At 37.3% G+C, this 19,582-nt stretch overlaps 1 protein-coding gene across 4 annotated transcripts in view; it reads right to left on the minus strand.

Annotated features, from left to right (window-relative positions):
• The window catches only part of LOC150102902 (uncharacterized), a 646,700-nt gene that overhangs the window by 259,105 nt on the left and 368,013 nt on the right, over positions 1-19,582 (minus strand). For all 4 annotated transcript variants that reach the window (XM_090397408.1, XM_090397406.1, XM_090397407.1 and 1 more), the window contains one exon: positions 6,206-6,291. In XM_090397408.1, the coding sequence (XP_090253534.1) occupies positions 6,206-6,291 (86 nt within the window). The remainder of the gene's footprint in view (positions 1-6,205; positions 6,292-19,582) is intronic.

Here is a 19,582-nt window from a genome sequence, read left to right on the forward strand (position 1 = left end):
CAACTATGCAGCGAAATCTTGCCGGAAGCAGTGCAATATTTTTGTTTTATTCAAAATGTATATAATTACTTTTCATCTTCAACAAGAAGATGGGGTATACTCCTTAAACATTTAGAAAAAAAATCTTTAACAGTTAAAAGACTAAGTGAAACGAGGTGGTCTGCAAGAGCTGATGCTATATTGGCTTTGAAAGGTGGATATAAACAAATTAAAGACGCATTACTTGAACTATCCATTTCTCCTCATGAAAAACCTATTTCTAAATTAGAGAGCTCATCATTGGCTGAACATTTTGACAAACCAGAAACAGCAATTTTAACAGTTATGTGGAACAAAATTTTACAACGAATAAATGCTACTAGTAAATCTCTACAAGATCCCGGATAGAAATGAGTGTGAGAAAGCAAACTTGTGAGCTGAAGCCAAGCTTGCGTCAATCTTTGCGGAAGATGAATACCAGCACGATGGTTGTTGCTGCGAAGAATGTTTTTGATTTCAGTGGTGATTACTGAGTTTTAGATTTTGTGAATCTTCTTTGATAGCGGAATACAAGGTAAGACTGACTTTTGATGCAATTTTCTAGCCCTTGCTCGTTCTCTTCGCCATTATAAATATTTCTCAGGTAAGCATACTTGAATATTTTTTAAACATGAAAAGTTTAAGTCCCGACGACTTTGTCCAATCTCTGGATAAGAAGCTGGCGCTCGACCTCCTCAAAAAACTGTCGAAGAAATTTGAGGTAGAGTGGCCAGGGTTTCTAAACTTATATTCAGCGACAGATGACTTCACAGAAGGGGACAACTCAACACCAGGGGAAGAAGGGAAGATGAACCTGATAATATCTGCTCCCACACCAAAAGACGAAACAGAAACCCATGCTCGAAAAAAGCGTAAAACAGCGGAGACTCAGGTAAACGATGGGATGGAAGAAGATGCCCGCAACACTGATCTCCCCACACCCAACAATGAAAATGTCTCGCCAATTGTACTACGGGAAAAAGAACGATGGACGGCCCTCAGGCCTAGTATGCAAAACCACCAAATTGCCTATTCATGGGCAAAAAACGTAGACGATGGAGTTAAAATCCAGCCTGCCACAGTAAGCGACTAGACACCTCACAAAACCATGGATGAGTTAGATATTAAATATCATACTTACTCACTGAAGTCGGAGAAAAACCAAAAAGTTGTACTCAGGGGAGTTACAGAAAACATCTGCACAGATGAAATAACTGAAGACCTTCGCCTCCACGATCTCCCACCTGTCAAGGTCAGCAGAATGTTATGGGCCGACAAGAGTCCAATGCCCCTAGTACTCGTAGAGATACCTAATACCCACAAGAACATATACAACATAACAAAGATATGTGGTCTGAAAATCACAACTGGATCACTAAGGAAAAGAGCCTCGTCAGGCCAGTGTCACAGATGTCAGAAGTATATGGACATGCACAGAAACTCTGCAGAGCAGACTACAAATGCCTCAAATGTGGGAAAAACCACCCCACAGCAACCTGCTCACACACAGGACCTCGCCAGCCAAATGCGAGAACTGCGGGGGCCCCCCACCCGGCAAACTACTGAGGCTGCAGTTACTAGCCTAAGAATAAAACAGACAACAAAAGGAAACAGATCTCTCAACCCTGCCCACAGGCACCAGAATTGACGGCTCCCCAGTTGCCTGACACCCAACAAAAGACAACAAAATACCAGCTCTCACAAATGGAAAATACCAACAGTCTGGAAAGACACCGTCAAAGCAGGACATATGCCGAAGTATCCCGCCCATCCAAAGATATTCAGTAGGACCAAATTCTTCCAAACATGACAACAGTCATCACAGCCTCATTGGCAAACATGCTTCAAGACCTCAGTAAGTCAAACCCTTCACCCAACTTCACAAAAATATATCTAAAAGAAACTCAAACCATCTTATCAATGATTGTTAATGAACAAAACTAGATTACTCCCAGACTCACTACAGATCGCCGCTTGGAACGCCAATGGCCTAAAAAACAAGACCCTGGAGTCTGAAGAATTCTCTCACAGATACAACCCTGACATCACCCTAATTAATGAAACTCATCTAAAACCTGCAGACAATCCAAAGCTGAGAGGCTACACACTGTATAGAAATGACCGATGGACTACAGAGGCGGTGGTACAGCCATATTTATCAGGAACTGCATCAGGCACAATGGAATACTCACCCCCCGAACTTCCAACCTAGAACTCACCGGTGTAGAAGTCCACACAAACTCAACTGGATAAGACTTAAAATCTACGCCACCTAGAACTCCCCTGCTAAGACCCTGCTATTTTCTGACTTGGATGCTGTACTGGGCATAAATGAATCCATCATCGTCGCTGGGGACTTAAACTCCAAACATCCCTCATGGAACAGCAGAACCACAAATACAAAGAAAAAGATACCACAATACACACATGCTCCCCAGGACAAAACAGCCCTCAACAGATTAAACAAATCTGTCCGAGAAGCTCTCCAGAACCACAGGAATCAACAATGGGACAACAAACTCACCTCCATCTCCACAGCAGATCATTCCATATGGCAATTCCTAAACAACGTCAGGAACAAGCGCAAATCCCCCCCCCTTTCCAAGCAGAACAGCACCTTGCATACACAGATGCTGACAAAGCCGAAGCCATAGCAAGAAACCTAGAGAAACAATGCAGTCCTGCATATGAGAACCTAAACATCAGCCATGTATACAAGATCCATCGTAAAGTCAGGTTCACAGTAAATCGTCCTGATGACAATCCAAGCCCTATAATGCCTACCTCACCCACCGAAATAATCGGCATCATCAACCATCTCAAGATCAAAAAAGCCCCAGGTCCCGACGGCATCACTAACAAAGTCGCCATAGCACATCTGGCAAACATCATAAACTCCATCCTTAAATGGCAGCACTTCCCCCAGTCATGGAAAATAGCTGACATCATCCCAATTCACAAACCAGGCAAAGACCCACACCTACCTGAAAATTACCATCCCATCAGCCTGCTATCCAATTTAAGGAAAATAGCAGAGAAAATCATCCTCATCAGACTCCAAGATCATGTCAACCAACTAAATATCATTCCACAAGAACAATTTGGCTTCCGTCAAAATAACAGCACCACCCAACAGATTCATAGACTGGTAGAATACATCACCACAGAATTTAATTAGAATCAGCACACTGGAGCCGTCCTCCTAGATATCTCAAAGGCCTTCGATAAAATCTGGCACCACGGCCTCCTCTACAAACTTATCATCGCAAACCTTCCACTAAACATGATACACCTGATTAAATCATACCTCTTGAACAGGAGGATGCAAGTCAAAATCAATGAAACAGTCTCAACCCAACGGAAAATTCTCGCTGGAGTTCCTCAAGGATCACCGCTAGCCCAGATCTGTTCAACATCTACATGGCAGACATCCCTCAAAATCCTCTCACATCCACCATCGCCCTTTATGCAGATGACACGGCTATACTAGCCAGATCCCGCCAACCACATCTCGTAACCAAAAAACTACAAGACATCATCCGAATCTATAAAAATGGTTTACAGACTGGCGACTACAATTAAACCCCCAGAAAAGCACAACGATACTCTTCACAAGAAGACGAGCATCCCCCAACGGAGACATCACCCTGTTCAACTCTAATATTCCCTGGAAAACTGAAGCAAAATACCTCGGAATACTTCTCGATAAACGATTATGCTTCAACAGCCACATCAAGAGCACATGCACTAAAGCTTCAAAAGTTATCGCCCAGCTATAACCCTTGATCAACAGGCACAGCAAACTAAGCTCAAGAAACAAAATTCTACTCTATAAGACAGTGATCCGTCCCACAATTATATACGCCTCCCCAGCCTGGAGCTATACCTCCAAGACAAATATCCTCAAACTACAAAGCCTACAGCAAGTGCCTGCGAATGATACTGGACGCCCCGTGGTTCATCAGGAACGCCCAGATCCACTGGGAAATAAATATCCCCTACATCTCTCCACTACTACGCTCCCTAGCAGAAAAATTCTTTATGAAGACACCTACGCATCCAAACCAACTAATACAACAAGCCGGAAACTATGACGGTAATGACCACTGGAAACATAAAAGACCGAAAGCCATCCTAACACTCAACGACGTATAACCACTTCTGCCAACTCAAGGCGAGCTAAAATAGTTCACAAATCTCTCCCATCACTGCTCCCGAAATAAAAACAGGGAATATAAAAAGCGTCAAGCTTCACCCTCTGCGCCATATATGTCCTGCGTCCTACAAGATCCCGATATGGATTTGTTTTTAGCTAATCATTTGTTATACTCTTTAGTTGGTTTTATTTTAGATGTAAGAAATAGTTTTGCTGCTGTATATGAAGAAGCGAATTTATTAATAGATGAGACAAAATTTAAAGATGAAAAGGAAAGAGTTAAAAAACGAAAAAAAATGAGTGACGAAGTTTCACAATCTAACATTGAGATTATATTACATGGGAAAGAAAATGTCGCTGTGAACACTTTTAATGTCATTTGCGATATGCTAATTTTGGAAATTAATGAAAGAACAAAAAGCTATTTCGATATATTAGATATATTTGACATTTTTTTGAAGGAACATATAGATCAAGACAAGTACAAGATTAGTATTGAAAAAATTTTACAAACTTATGGGACTGATATCGATCCAGAAAAATTTACTGATGAAGTTAATCAATTTTTAATAATGATAAAGGAAGAAAATTCTTCAATTAAAAATGTGTACAAATTTATAAACGATGGGTTAAGGTCTACTTTACGGAACGTAGAAACAATTTTAAAAATATTTTTGGCGATGCATATTTCAAATGCAAGTGCTGAACGAACGCTAATTTTTAGTGTTGAAACGAATAAAAAATTAATTAAGAAGCAACTTGCACCAAAATAAAACAAGTGACCTGTCGTTATTAGCATTGAATCAGATGCAATGGACTCGAACAATTATAATGACGTTATAGATTTATTTGCTAAAACCAAAGCCAGAAAAAAAAACTTTTAGTTATTAATTTTTTTATTTAAATTTGAACTGATTTATTTTTATACTTTTTTTAAAATGTAAATATATTTATACCAATGTTGTATTGTGTTATTAAAATAAGTTATTATGGAAATGTTGACTTTTAATTTCAATAAACTAAAAAAATGCTTATTTTTGAGGGCCTCGAAATGATGTTGCGCCTCGGCCTTCCAAAAGTATAAATGCGGCCCTGCCATCGTATAAGAACGGCAAACAGCTTTCTTTTGTACAGCGACGGGAAATGAACCCATTTGGAAACAATGCGTCGTTGCGACAGACTGCGCCATGGAGGTGCTGATCGCAAGGTAACGAACCAATACAGTGCACTAATTGTTGCTGATCTAAAGAACACAGATTAACCGAAGTGTAAAATTACTAAGATCGACAGTATTTATTTGAAATCCTAAATTATGAACATTTGGTTGGCATTGTGAATTCTTCACTGTGCGTTCTAGTTACGGATTACATAACTGCATTCGTTTTACTTTAAACATTTTAATACGCTCTTATATTTCTTAAAAATGGACATATGCACAGTACCATTGTAAAGTTTATTGTGCAAATACACTTAATGTTCATATTTATATTACAACACATTTTTTCGAGGATAAAGCTGAAAGACATAATTTTCCCTCCCGAAACCTCGGAGTTTGTATCCCCCCCCCCCCAAAAAAAGGGAGAGATATAGACAAACTGGCCGTATAATTTATACAAAACTGATAGACGATACAGATTTTTGAGTGGAATACGTTTTTCAAATATGAGGTGGAACACATGAATCAGAAAATCAACTTCAGCTGTTTTTTCCTTTCATGATTCAGGTCAATATGCTATTTAGTGAGCATATTTTCTTTCTTACTTTCCCTTCTTTTCATAATATTGTTAAAGAAAGATCGGAATAACATTTAAAATAAATAACACAAGTAGCATCTTAAGGCGACTAATTATTGTGATTTCATGAAATGATTGCATCCCCTAAACCTTTCACAGGACTGTCGACTGTCACTCACTTCCATGCTACGACTTTTACAAATTGCACAAAGTGTCCAACGTACAAGAATCGTACATAATATTCCAAAAGAAATCAGTGTTTAAACTATAATCTGAAGACTCAAGTGGAAATACTTACAGATTTCACAGCTGGGACGAGAAGAAAGGAAGCAATCACATGCAAGGCGAAATACACGGATGGGAAGACAAAAAACAGTCCATTAACTGTAATAAAATAAATTTATTTTCACAATCTTCTCTGTAATTCAGACTCGGTGTTGCTATGTGTGGGAAAAAACGTTAAGCAAAGTAATGTACATTTCCGCAAAGCGAATTCTTAGCATGTGATTAACAATTATTATTATTGGTGAACATATTTACCTACATTTACAATTCTTACTTACTAGCTAGGCTGATCATGCGTACCGTTTTGAATGGGACAGTACGTTTTTTTTTTTTTTTTCATGTTTCCCGGCCATCCCGTTGTTTTAATAAAAATGTCAGTTTTGTCTCCTTTTTAATAAAAACTAGAAATATACTTTAATATTGGTCAATCATAAATTATTATTCGTAACTTATAATTGTATATCAATATCATGGATACCAGTAATTTATAATACGGGGCAGACTGATCGAGGAACTCATCGCACGCACAGAAATAGAAGAAACTAGTGCATTCGATCAGTGGACCCTCATAAAATCTATAATTGTGAGGCAGTTGGATAAATGGAATAAAGAAAACATCCCTGTATCTGATAGATTTGTATCTATCAGATACAGGGATGTTTTGATCATTTCAGATTTGTATCTGAAATGATCGAAAAACACCTAGACTTTCAAGTCTTTTGTAGAAAGACTTGAAAGTCTAGGAAGTACAGCACCTGTTGAGAGAATATTTTCTGTTATGAACAGTATGTGATCAAAGGGGAAATCTAGATTAAGTGCTGAGACAATGAGGGCTATGTTAGTTGTAAGACAAAGTTGTGTCGTGGAGTGTAAGAAGTTTTATGATAAGGTGTTGAAAGACCAAAATTTGCTGTGTAAGATCACTTCATCGGAGAAATATTCATGGTACGAGCGTGGTGAAATACAGTCCTCCTCTACGTCTACCTAAATTTTTTAATGGGTTCTGTCACTGAAGAATAATGATAAGCTCAATATGTTTATGTAATAAAACTTTTTTTATCGTCTTACTTTTTCAAGAATATAGAATATTACATAACCCCGTCCCGTTTTGGACATCCCAATGTCCCGATTTTGTATCAAGGAAATATGGTCAGCTTACTACTAGCACGTAATAGGAAGCACGCTATTTCAACGCTATCATTTTTTTAAATTCTAAAGTAATTTTTTTTTTTACTTGTGGATTAATATTAAAAGTGTTGCAATGAATTCTGTTCACCAAGCCGAAAATATTGATGTAAAAACTGTATCTATCTGTTAAGTAGTATATAAATTTTCAAAGCAAACAGTGATTAACCACGCGACAGGTGAACAAAGGAGTCGCCCTCTTAGCAGTCATATCAATATAGTCAAAACTAGAAAGAGATGAGTGCTATAAATGCCACGAAGACCTAACGGGGGAAGAAAACCACATAACATGCAAGAACTGCCAGAGAAATGTGCACTTTCTCTGTCCGGGAAATGGTCCAAGGCTACATGGCAGCGAAAATCGAATTCGAGCGTAGCGAGTGGAAGTGGTTAAATTCGTCGGCCTGGCTGGCCGAGTGGTTAGCATATCCGTTCTCAAGCCAAAAGGCTGCGGGTTCGAATCCCGCCGTGGGCATGGATGTTTGTGATTGTGGGAAAACTAGTGGTGGTGGTGGTAGATGGTGTTGAGGTAGTTGCGGTCAGTTGGTGGATAATTAGTGAATGAGTGGTGGAAGCAGTTGTAGAGCAGGTGCCCTCCCTCGGACTCCCTGGAAGTGTCAAATAAAAAATAAAATAATGATAATAAGTGCCCATACCGTTGGGGAAAACGATGTCGCTTTTAACGGCAGGAGGTAAACAGCAACGCAGCAAACAACAGCAGAGGAAAACAAGGAGTATAATAAGGAAATAATCAGGTGAGCCCATTTTGGAGCCATTACTTGAAAATAGACTACAAAAGTTAAGACTGCTTAATCATAATTATTCGAGAACTATTTGAAAAACACCGCACAAATTACGGAAAAATTTAACCAGTATGAGGAGTCTATATTAAATTTAATACCAGTTCTGTAGACAAAGTACTGCTGACCGTTTAGAGAAATTAAAAACAGCGTAAAAGTGCTAACGGAAAGACAGCATAGCTTAGGAGACAACTGAACTACTGCAAGAACTAAAAATTCTCTAAAACAACATTACGAACTCCTAAACCAACTACAGCATAAAAATGATCTCCTCATAGACGGTTTTCCAGAAACTGCATCGACTAAACATTTAAGAAACAAAGTAGTTCAATTAAGCCAAAAAATTGGCGCTCCCATTGAACCAAAAGATATTCAGTCCACTGTAGTCTACTGATTTAGTTCCATTTAGATCCTTAGCTAAAGGATCTAAATGGAACTCACGACCATACCCCAATATACATATCCCAATATTTAACACCATATTATCAAAAACTATTCTACCATACAAGAATTACTTTCTTGTATTACCGAATAGTTTTTGATTTTTAAAAAAAATGCTAGTTTAAATGGGTAAGAGACGGCAAAATATTCCTTAAAAAAAAAACAAAGATGAAAAGCCAATCTAAACAAAATCCTTAGAGTATCTGAATAGGCTGCCGCATTAAAATACACATCAATGACTCTTAAAGAAAGGAACGACATACCAGCCCACATGAACGCAGACCACCAAGCAGATCAAATTATCCCGGAATATGACAAGTGCCAGCTTCTAAACTCGATAACTGAATGGAAACTAGAGACCAGTCGAATGAAAGGGTCTGGCCTAATCAAGAGACTGGTCGAATGTCTATTCTCCAAATCAATATCAAGGGCATTCAAAAACACTGGATGATCATCTGCGAGCTTATATGAAGGAAGATATACACAACATAGATATTTTAGGATTAACACAAGTATTCACAACAAACGAAAAGGCAACCAGTTACAAAATGCCAAACTTTCAACAACACAAACACTACACTAAGTAAACGAGGCAGTGGAATTATAATATTTAGCAGGAAAAATAAGAAATAAACTGTAAATTAGAATATGTGGAAAATATATGCATTGAAGTAAGAAAAAAATATATATGTTTTTTTTTTTTTTTTTTTTGTAATAAAATAAAATTTTTGTAAATAAAACTCTTCTGGAAAAATAAAGATCTCCTCGGAAGTTCTGTGGGTATCGAGACAAAGAAAAGAATGATAAGAACATTAGTGTGGCCAGTTGTCACATATGGAAGTGAGACCTGGATATATAAGAAGAGAGTAAGTCCACAGATAATGGCCTTTGAAATGTGGTGCTGTAGGAGAGCTCTGAAAATGTCATGGACAGAACATGTGACAAATACAGATGTCCTACAGAGAATGAAAACACAGAGATCTTTATTACAGGAAATGATGCAGAGAAAGATGAGATTAGCGGGACATGTACTGAGAGGTTCAGCAAGACTGAGGATACTAACAGTTTTAGAAGGAAAAGTTATGGGAAAAGGATCAAGAGGCAAAAAACGAAGGACATGGTTTTAAGATATAAGATCATGGAGTGGATCACATAGCTATGCAGAAACAAAAAGGAAAGCCGCCAATAGAGAGAACCGGGAGGACATGGTGCTGCACCAGTGGCGGCCGGTGAAAATTTTTAGTGGGGGTGCTGCATATATATATATATATATATATATATATATATATACAAAAAACGCTTTTTTCCCTAATCAGTAACGAATTTATTAATAAATAAATTTACATATTAAAAAATTGCGTTATTGATATTTCATCCTCACCACGAATAAACACCAATAATAAAAGTTTCGTATCGATGGCAATGACAAGCGCAAACGAATATCGGCATTAGATCGCAGTGCATTTGTTTCGTGTAACGATAATTGAAAAAATATAATTCTTTTCATGTTTTCAACAGTGACACTCGTCATAATCCAGGCTTGTATCTATAATAAATAAATAAATATATGTTATTTTCACAAAATAAAATAAGATTTACAAAAAATAGTTCACACGCACACGCACCAATAATAAATGTTTCACATCTCACAGATATAACCCGCGCAATAATAAGATACACTGCCCAGACAGAGTGTATCTAATGACGTAACGTGGAATGACAAGCGCAAACGAATATCGTCGTTAGATCGCAGTGCATTTGTTTCGTAATCTAAAGCGTTAATCGAATAATTCCAATTATTAACTATTCAATCAATGTCGAAACATAAGCTGTAACCTTTAACATGTTGTATTGCATTTATATAATGTCGTAAGCATTGTTATTATTTATAAACACAAACAAAATTTAATTTTTTGATTTTTTCCTTCGGGGTGCTGCAGTGTCGCAGTGCTTTATGTACGGGCCGCCACTATGCTGCACTCTCTCACTGAGGAAGCTACATGAAAAAGAAATAAAAACTCCTTGAAAATAAACGCTCTCTACAGACCAGCCAATTTAAGCACCAAAAAATTTCTTGACGAATTAAACAGATAGCTTTTTACCACAAGAAGGTGTCTCAGAATACCTGATAATAATAGGTGGCATAAATATCAGCATTATGAATATAAATAACGACACAGCACGAGACCTTTAATCAGTATATAACAACCTCATTTATACGGACGTATGCAAGAGAAGAGAGTCGAAAACACGATCACCTCATCCTCTATTGACCACATGAATATAGGGGCCCCTCCAAATAGCTAGACAACAGCCATCACAACATGCAAACCGGCAGACCATTATGTCACCGCACTACAGCTGCAAACCGAACCAGAAGCCTTAAACTCACTGAGAACTAAAAAACAGCATCATAAACTAAACTATAATAAATGATGAAATCGGAAATAAACCGGATGTAGGCAGCATCTGCAGGCTCTGCTGACATTATATATACTAATCTTATGCTTACATGTAATAAATTATATAACAAAGCAGTCCAAGCAGTTAGCCTAATGTCTGTGCGCTTCGCAACCATATGCCTGGGGAAGGAGTGTCCTAGGTTCGATTACCGTCGGCGACGTGAGGAGCTTAAGGATCTTCCTCAGCCATAGCCAAGTTAGCCGGTCTTGGGCGTGGACAGCAGGATTTTTTCCAGCAGTTTATCTGGGGATTTTCATCCCGCAAGCAGACAAATCAGTCCCGTGAATACAGAGGGTACAGTCATAGGATATAGTACGGCAAGGAAGCCAACGGAAACCGCCTTGCTCATAGTCATTTCCCTAGATGGTGTCGTATATATAGCTGCCCCAAACAGCCATAAGATTATAACCACAACATAACAAAGCAATAAACAAAAATAAAAATACGCTCCTAAAACAAATAGCATCCATGGATAACAGAAAACCTAACAGACATACAAAGAAAATATACCTTATGGAAACAACTTAAGAAGTCGCCTAACAATACACTGTTAAAAGAAAAAACGGAAAACTTAACAAACACAAATTAGAACCGTAAAAATAAACTATTATAGAAAAACAAATTTGCGACATATGTAAAACTTGGCACCTGATCAACAAAATGCTAGACACACACAGATTGCTTACGATCCCAAATCCCTCAAACAGTTGGCAAACAACTTCAATCATCACTTCACGAACTGTCCAAACAACTGCAGGAAACATTCTCCCACCACACAAAGAAATATTCTCCACTAGACAATCCAGTCAATGCGGTTCCCAACAGTAACCAAAAAAGAACTTTCACTGGCAGTTCATCAAATTAACCCTACCAAAGGACCAGGAATAGACGGAATCAGACCAAAAGACACGCAACTAACCTATGACCTGTATACTAAATCTATTAAATAAAATCTTCGAAACGGGGCACATACCTTAACCACCTAAAGACTGCTTTAAGCACTCCTATACATAAACATGGAAAAAGAAACATAAGTAAATATAGACCCATAATCACATTGTCTGTAATCAACCAAATCATGGTGCGCATTATATATCGCAAACTCTCCACATCATCCCAAAAACCCAATATGGGTTTCAAAAAAATAAAGGAACAACAACACTCCTGGAAGATTTCACAGACCTAATAAACGCTGTGTTAGATAAAAACATAATAGTATTAGTCAGTGGCGCACTCAGGATTTAATCTTGGAGGGGGACGAGCACTCAAGATTTAATCTTGGGGGGGGGGGGAGAGTTGAGTAGACTATTTGAGAATACACACTACACATTGAATACGACCTATGACCGATTATCTGCAGTGATCGCCAATACATGATACCCGTCCTCTGGCAAACTAGCGCTCGGTCTGCCAGAGCACTACTTCGTTCGCCTTGCGTTCACAGCGGCCGTGATTCCGAGAGCTATAGGGTATTCTCACCTTATGTGACCGCTAATTCATAAGTAGTATAGAAATAGAAAAATGACACAACGTAAATATAAAAATGAATTTTAATTAGGAAAAGATTTTTGGAAAATTTTCGAGTATATTTTTCTTTTTACTTTTGGAAGGGGCCAGGGCCCCTTGGCCCTCCCCCTGGGTGCGTCACTGGTATTAGTTGTTTTTATTGACATAAAAAAAGCATCTGACACACTAACACACAAAACCTTGTTGAACAAACTAACAACACATGTCGAAATCGGAGGTCGTCTACTTCAGTGGTTCAAAGCATACGTGGAAAACAGAAACCACATCGCACGTTTAGGATCAGCGCACATCAAAGAACTACCGGTAACCTGCAAGTACCTCAAAGAGCTGTTCTTTCTCGAATTTTTAAGATATACACACACGATATTAGCCAACTTTCCTCAAAAAGTAATATCTTCCAATAGGCAATTACATCATACGCAGACCACAAACTTAACAGATTACAACCGTTGCAAAATAAAATGGTAACAAAGAGAACAGATCACATTCATATGGCCAGCAAGGACAGAACTTAAAATATTTAAGCTGAAACGCTAATCCCACTACACAGTCATGTAAAACATTATTTCAGTCCAACCTACAGAGTAATCAGAACAACATATTAGATAAGACCACAGTCAACAAACCAAACTACAGAACATATACGTATAATAATCACTAGAGAAAATCCACCCAAAACTTCTATATACCTGACATGATCAACAAACTGCCATTCGACGATAGAAACCTAGTGACTTATAACTGAAACCTGCACTATATATAGAGAAGGAAAATTAGAAGGAAATTACTCATATATATATATATATATATATATATATATATATACATATATATAACAAATTCCTCTTAAACACCAATACGGGACACAAACATGCCCTATTCAAACCCACCACTTCAAAAAGGATAAACCTGTGCATGTAGTTGTTGATCATGGCTGCATGTACTCGCTGTGAGCTACATGTAAACAGCTAAATCTACACCTAGCTCGCAATGGGTACTGAAACAAAACCACGAAATCACCACCATGTATTATCTTCCTGAGATAGGCTCAGCAGAAGCTTCGAGGAAGACAGCAGAAACGCCACCCGAACAAATAAACAAATTTATCAAAAACGAATGTACTCATTAATTTGTATACTGAATTACTGTAGTGATAAAAAATCTAACATGTGCATGTGTGTGTGTGATTATCAGCTATACTGACTCGGTATGTAGATATGTTCATTTATTTATTAACTGAAATTTTCCGAGAATCAGAAACACAAATTAATTTAATCTAACACACAACATGTTTCTTCGTAATGCCGACTTCTTCAGCCGTGAGAACATTAAAAGCAAACACAAAAAACGCCATAAAGAAACATTGTACACTACAATAAGACTTTGAACTGAAAGTAAGTTTGAACTGAAGCTACAATCCGGGCTAAAGTTCTATTGTTAGGCATATGCGAGCGTGACTTCAGAAAGAATTGGCGATACCAAACGCAATTTAGCTTTTCTCTTTACAAAAATATCATCTTTAGAAAACCAATTAGCGGTATCCTTAGACTACGTTTCATGGAATTCAAGAGATACGCACACGTCGGGCCTCAATATCTCAGAACATTAATAAACGTAAGCTAATTAGGAAATTTAATTCGCTCAAATCAGCACAAGAAATTTGCCACTACCAATCATCATGAAGGCCTCAAAAAATTAGTGATAAACAAATCGTCGTATATTCTTAGTCCTGAAGAAGAACATATTCTCTCCAAAGCTCTAAATTTTGTCCTTTCGCCTAAATTAATCCCTAGAGAATTGTTTCTCACTAAAATAGGGAAAGCTACTTCACTACTTCCTACTGCAGAGGCGAATTTACTTCGCATGGAAGTCATATTTGTGATCAACAACGCAAAACCCCCCAGTTGACAACATTTCTCCTGGTGAAAGACTAGCCATTAAAAAAACTTAAAAAGAACAAAGATGTTATCATCCTACAAGCTGACAAGGGTGATGCAACTGTCGTCCTAAATAAAACAGATTACCATAGCAAAATCTTAGCGTTATTAGAGTCAGATAGATACTCGAAGCTAGAGAGAGATATATAATAGAAACAACAACCTTCTAAAAAGGACCATGGAACTTCCAAGAAACATACGCCTTTCTCTTCGTTCTCTACATCCACTCATCCCTAGATTATACGGCCTTCCAAAGGTATATAAAGAAAATTGCCCACTAAGGCCAATTGTTGATAGTATTGACTCGCCTACATATAAGTTATCAAAATATCTAGCATCCTCCTTAAAAGGTTCAGCAGGAAAATCTCCTTCTTACATTAAAAATTCAACGGACTTAGAATTAAAAATATAAAGCTCAAGAATTCAGATTTCATGGCGAGCTTTGATGCAGTGGCACTCTTTACAAATGTTCCAACCCAAGAGATTTTTAATATTTTAAGCAAAAACAAGATCTCAAAAAAAGATGTTTGCTCTGGTGTCACATTGTATTAATTCAGACTACTTTAAGTTTGAAGAAAAAATTTATAAACAAAATACGGGATTAGCAATGGGCATCCCCCTGTCTCTAATACTAGCCGACATTTTTCGAGGATTTCGAAGAAAAGGCCATCTCTACTGCTACACTTAAACCTGAAATCTGGCTCCGTTACGTGGATGACATATTCCTTAATTGGGAATAAGGTATAGATAATCTTCACATATTTTTAAACCACTTAAACAACTTCCACCTAACCATCAAGTTTACCATCGAAATTGAATCTCTGCCGTTTATAGACATCAAACTTACTAAGATGTCTAACTCCTTAAAAATCTCGATCTTCAGAAAATCAAAGTACACGGATAGATACCTGCATGCATCCTCACACCATTGTCCAGCACAGAAGTTATCTCCACTCTGGCTCATCGTGCCAGGACTATCGTGTCAGATGAGGAGGAGCTGAAAAATGAACTACATCTCAAAAGAACCTTCACAAATAATGGCTACTCTTCAAAAAACCATCAATAAACAATCATACTGCCGTCCTCAAAACAACAGAGACACAGGACAACTCCAAGGGTTATATCTCTTTACCTTACATCAGCTCGCTCTCCCGGAAACTAAAAAGAATTAAAAAAAAAAATTATATAAAAACGTGCTTTTCTACTCTTTCTAAACTCAGGTCAATTCTAAGCCAACCAAAATAGGCTCACAACCATCTTCAGTTTCCATGTGTATATAAAATCATATGTGACTGTGGTAAGCCATATTATGGCCAAACTGAGAAGTCCATACTCCTGCGTATCGGAGAACATCAGAGAGACATCGCTTATAGTAGAACCAGAGCTAGAGCTCTCAAGCCATCCTGTTCTCAGTAAACACAAATAATGAAGGCCGCTAACACGAAATGGACTGGAATACAACATCAAACATTCATATATGCCACGATGAAGTAGAACACCGCATAGTTGAATCCAAAGAAATTATCCTAGACTCTTCTCACATAACAGTAACCTTAGTTATAGTTTGCCAGATTCGCATAGCTCTGCCATCAGATACTGGCGCACTCGTGAAGTCACACGCTCTCATATGCTTAACAATAGAACTCTAGCCCGGACTGTAGCTACAGTTCAAACTTCATTTCAGTTCATAGGCTGTTATTGAATAATATAAACACGTAAACACAAGAAAGATATTTAATTAGCCAAATATTTCGGTCTGAAAATTACAGGCCATCTTCAGTGGCACTACAAGAACAGTTTTTAAAAAAATATACAAGATGAAATACTAACAATAGATCATTTAAAAATAGAACAAGTCGCGTGATGTTATATCACAATCGAGATAACATCTCGATTCTTATAATCCACCATTAAACAACAAAGATTCAATACGTCGAGTTCCAATTCCATACATCTCCAGGATTTCAGAACCTATCTCAAGAATTCTGAAGAAATATGAGTTAACAGCTACGTATTCACCTATTAACAAATTATCTTCCCATTTTCCTTCTCCTAAAGACAAACGCTCAACTATGTCTCTTCCTGGAGTTTATCAAATTCCCTGCAACTGTGATCTCTCCTATTTTGGACAAACTGGACGCTCTCTTGAAAAAAGAATCCAAGAACATCAATCCTCCATTCATCACAACAAACCTGAAAAATCTAGATTGGCTCAGCACGGGATTGAAACTAACCACAACATACTTTGGTCAAAAACTCGCCTCTTACATAGATACCGCTATAAATTTGAACGTTTATTCAAAGAAAGCATAGAGGCACTACTCCATCGTCCTAACCTGAATCGGAATGACTGGATATCTGTATCAAAAATCTGGGAAAGTCTAATCAGGATAACTCATTAATTCATATTAAGTTTATGTTATTTAATATTATTAATTAATATCTTTATTTAAACATGTCTCTGCTTAATAATATTTCCTTTAATAGTTAGTGATATAACATCACGCGGCTTGTTCTATTTTTAAATGATCTATTGTTAGTATTCCACCTTGTATATTTTTTAAAGAAACTGTTCTTGTAGTGCCACTGAAGATGGTCTACAATTTTCAGACCGAAATATTTGGCTAATTAAATATCTTTCTTGTGTTTATGTGCTTATATTATTCAATCTTTATTCACAACTATCGTTAAAATATCATAGTCTGTTATTGTAGAGTACAATGATGGTGTTTTGTGTGTGTGCGTGTGTGCGTGCGTGTGTGTGTGTGTGTGTGTGTGTGTGTGTGTGTGTGTGTGTGTGTGTGTGTGTGTGTGTGTGTGTGTGTGTGTGTGTGTGTGTGTGTGTGTGCTTTTAATGTTCTCACGTCTGAAGAAGTCGGCATACCGACGAAATATGTTGTGTGTTAGATTAAATTAATTTTTTTTTAATTCTCGAAATTCAGTCAGTAAATAATATGAACACACACACACACACACATATATATATATACACAGGGTGTTCGGGATAAATTTGACATATTTATAATTAATTATATTTTTCCGTAAGTTACATGTATTAACACACACTTCTCTTCATTTAAAAGTTTGGACCCTTCTTCATTCATATACAAGATGTCAGAAAGGATGGATAGCTGGAACCCACCTGAATCATGGAAGAGAATAACTTGTATCATGATGATTCGTGCCCGCCATCAAAATAAGGATATTACGACTGCTGCCCAATGCTCCCTGAATACAGTAAAAACAATCAGGCATGAACTAGAGACTTGCAATGGTGACTACGAGGATGTAGCAAGAAGAAAGATCCCTAGCAGACGATCTGATTGCGTTCGTACAGCAGAATTCCTCGCAAATCTGCAGGAACAGGTGTTGAAGAACCCTGGCATTGGAATTCGGGCTTTGTTCGTGGAGTTGCTAACTGTAGTCAAGCCCTGGATAACAAGGGTAGCCAATGGTAGGCCGTATGTATGGCAGCAGGATTCGGCCCCTTGCCACACCTCTGGGAAAAGTCAAAAATGGTTGTCTGAAAATTTCTACGACTTCACCAGTCCAAATGTTTGGCCTCCAAACTCCCCAGACCTTAACCCCATGGATTATTTTGTATGGGGCGCAGTTGAAAAAGACACCAATCGCACTTCCAGTAATACAAAAGCCCAGTTAATGGATAAAATTAAAACAGTTTTTGCGGCCCTTCCCAGGGAGACTGTAGCATCAGCTTGTTCGAGGTTCCGAAGCAGAATTGAAGCTGTGATCGATGCTAATGGTGGTTATTTTGAGTAAATCTTGTTGATAGTATTGTAATTAACTCTGCCTGTAATGTTTTTTTGTCAATTCATTAAATTTAATAGATACAAAGAAGATTTTCTTTTTCCTTACGAAACTGTCAAATTTATCCCGAACACCCTGTATATACTGTATATATATGAGTAATATATTACTATATATTACTAAGCCTTTTTCCTGAGTCAGTCGATTTCTGAAAAGGTAAGCAGGTTTTTTTCCTCCTGGAAACTCGGGTTTTCGTCCCATACACTCAAGAAAATCGACCGTAACACCCACACTACTTTCAGATTAAAGGGCGACATGGCAGCACTTGTCAGCCACCTCTCTTCACTGGATACTATGTGTAATTAGTGATAGCCTTGGGCCAGCTATCTCTGATTGGCTACCAGTGGAGATTGAACTGTCTCCTCAGTCTCCAAAAGTTAGATAGGGTATAAAGTGCTTCACAAACTCCCTATATGGGAATAAAAGGAGTTAGCTGATTTTTTTAGTATATTTGCAAATGTGCTGTATGGTAACAAATTTTGATATTGATACTGGAATTATTATTACTATCATTATTATTAAATTATATGTTATAAAACATCTGTATTAAATACATAATATATATAAAATTATTGAAATATAATACAAATGATAAAATGCAGAAAAAGAAGTATATTTATGTAAAATTATTCAATAACCAATATCGATAAAATGAAAAATCTCTCTCTTTGTTATTATTAATATTTCTGCATATTTATATAACATTATTCACTCAGCATCCTGTACTGAATATATATATGTAGTGAACAGAAAATATGACAGTAATACTTCAACTGTATATTTATAAATATTATGAATATGTGATGAAAATAATAAACTGTCATTGTGAAAAAAAAATTATCATTATTTCACGTGCACCTGCATGGAGTCCTAAGACTCATAGTGGGACACCCAAACTATCCACACAATCTATCATACCTCTCCTTGAAACGATTAACAGACAAAGCACTCACAACTCATTCAAGCACCCCATTCCATTCATTCACCACTCTCCAAGCGAAAAATCTAGTCGTCACTCACTTGCTAACCACACTCTTACCCAACTTATAGGGATAACCTGTAAGTTGGTTAAGAGCGCAAGTAGATAGTTGTAGTAAGGTGATACCATATTGCAGTGAAGAATTTACCCAAGAATAGTATAAGTAGCTTAAGAATACATGCAGCATTCTTAAGTTTACATTTTTTTTAAAATAAAATATTTTATTAAGT

This window comes from Typopeltis vanoorti, chromosome 9, assembly GCF_054136105.1.
Source record: "Typopeltis vanoorti isolate ZY-2024b chromosome 9, IOZ_Tvanoo_1.0, whole genome shotgun sequence".
NCBI classification, from domain to species: Eukaryota; Metazoa; Arthropoda; class Arachnida; order Uropygi; family Thelyphonidae; genus Typopeltis; species Typopeltis vanoorti.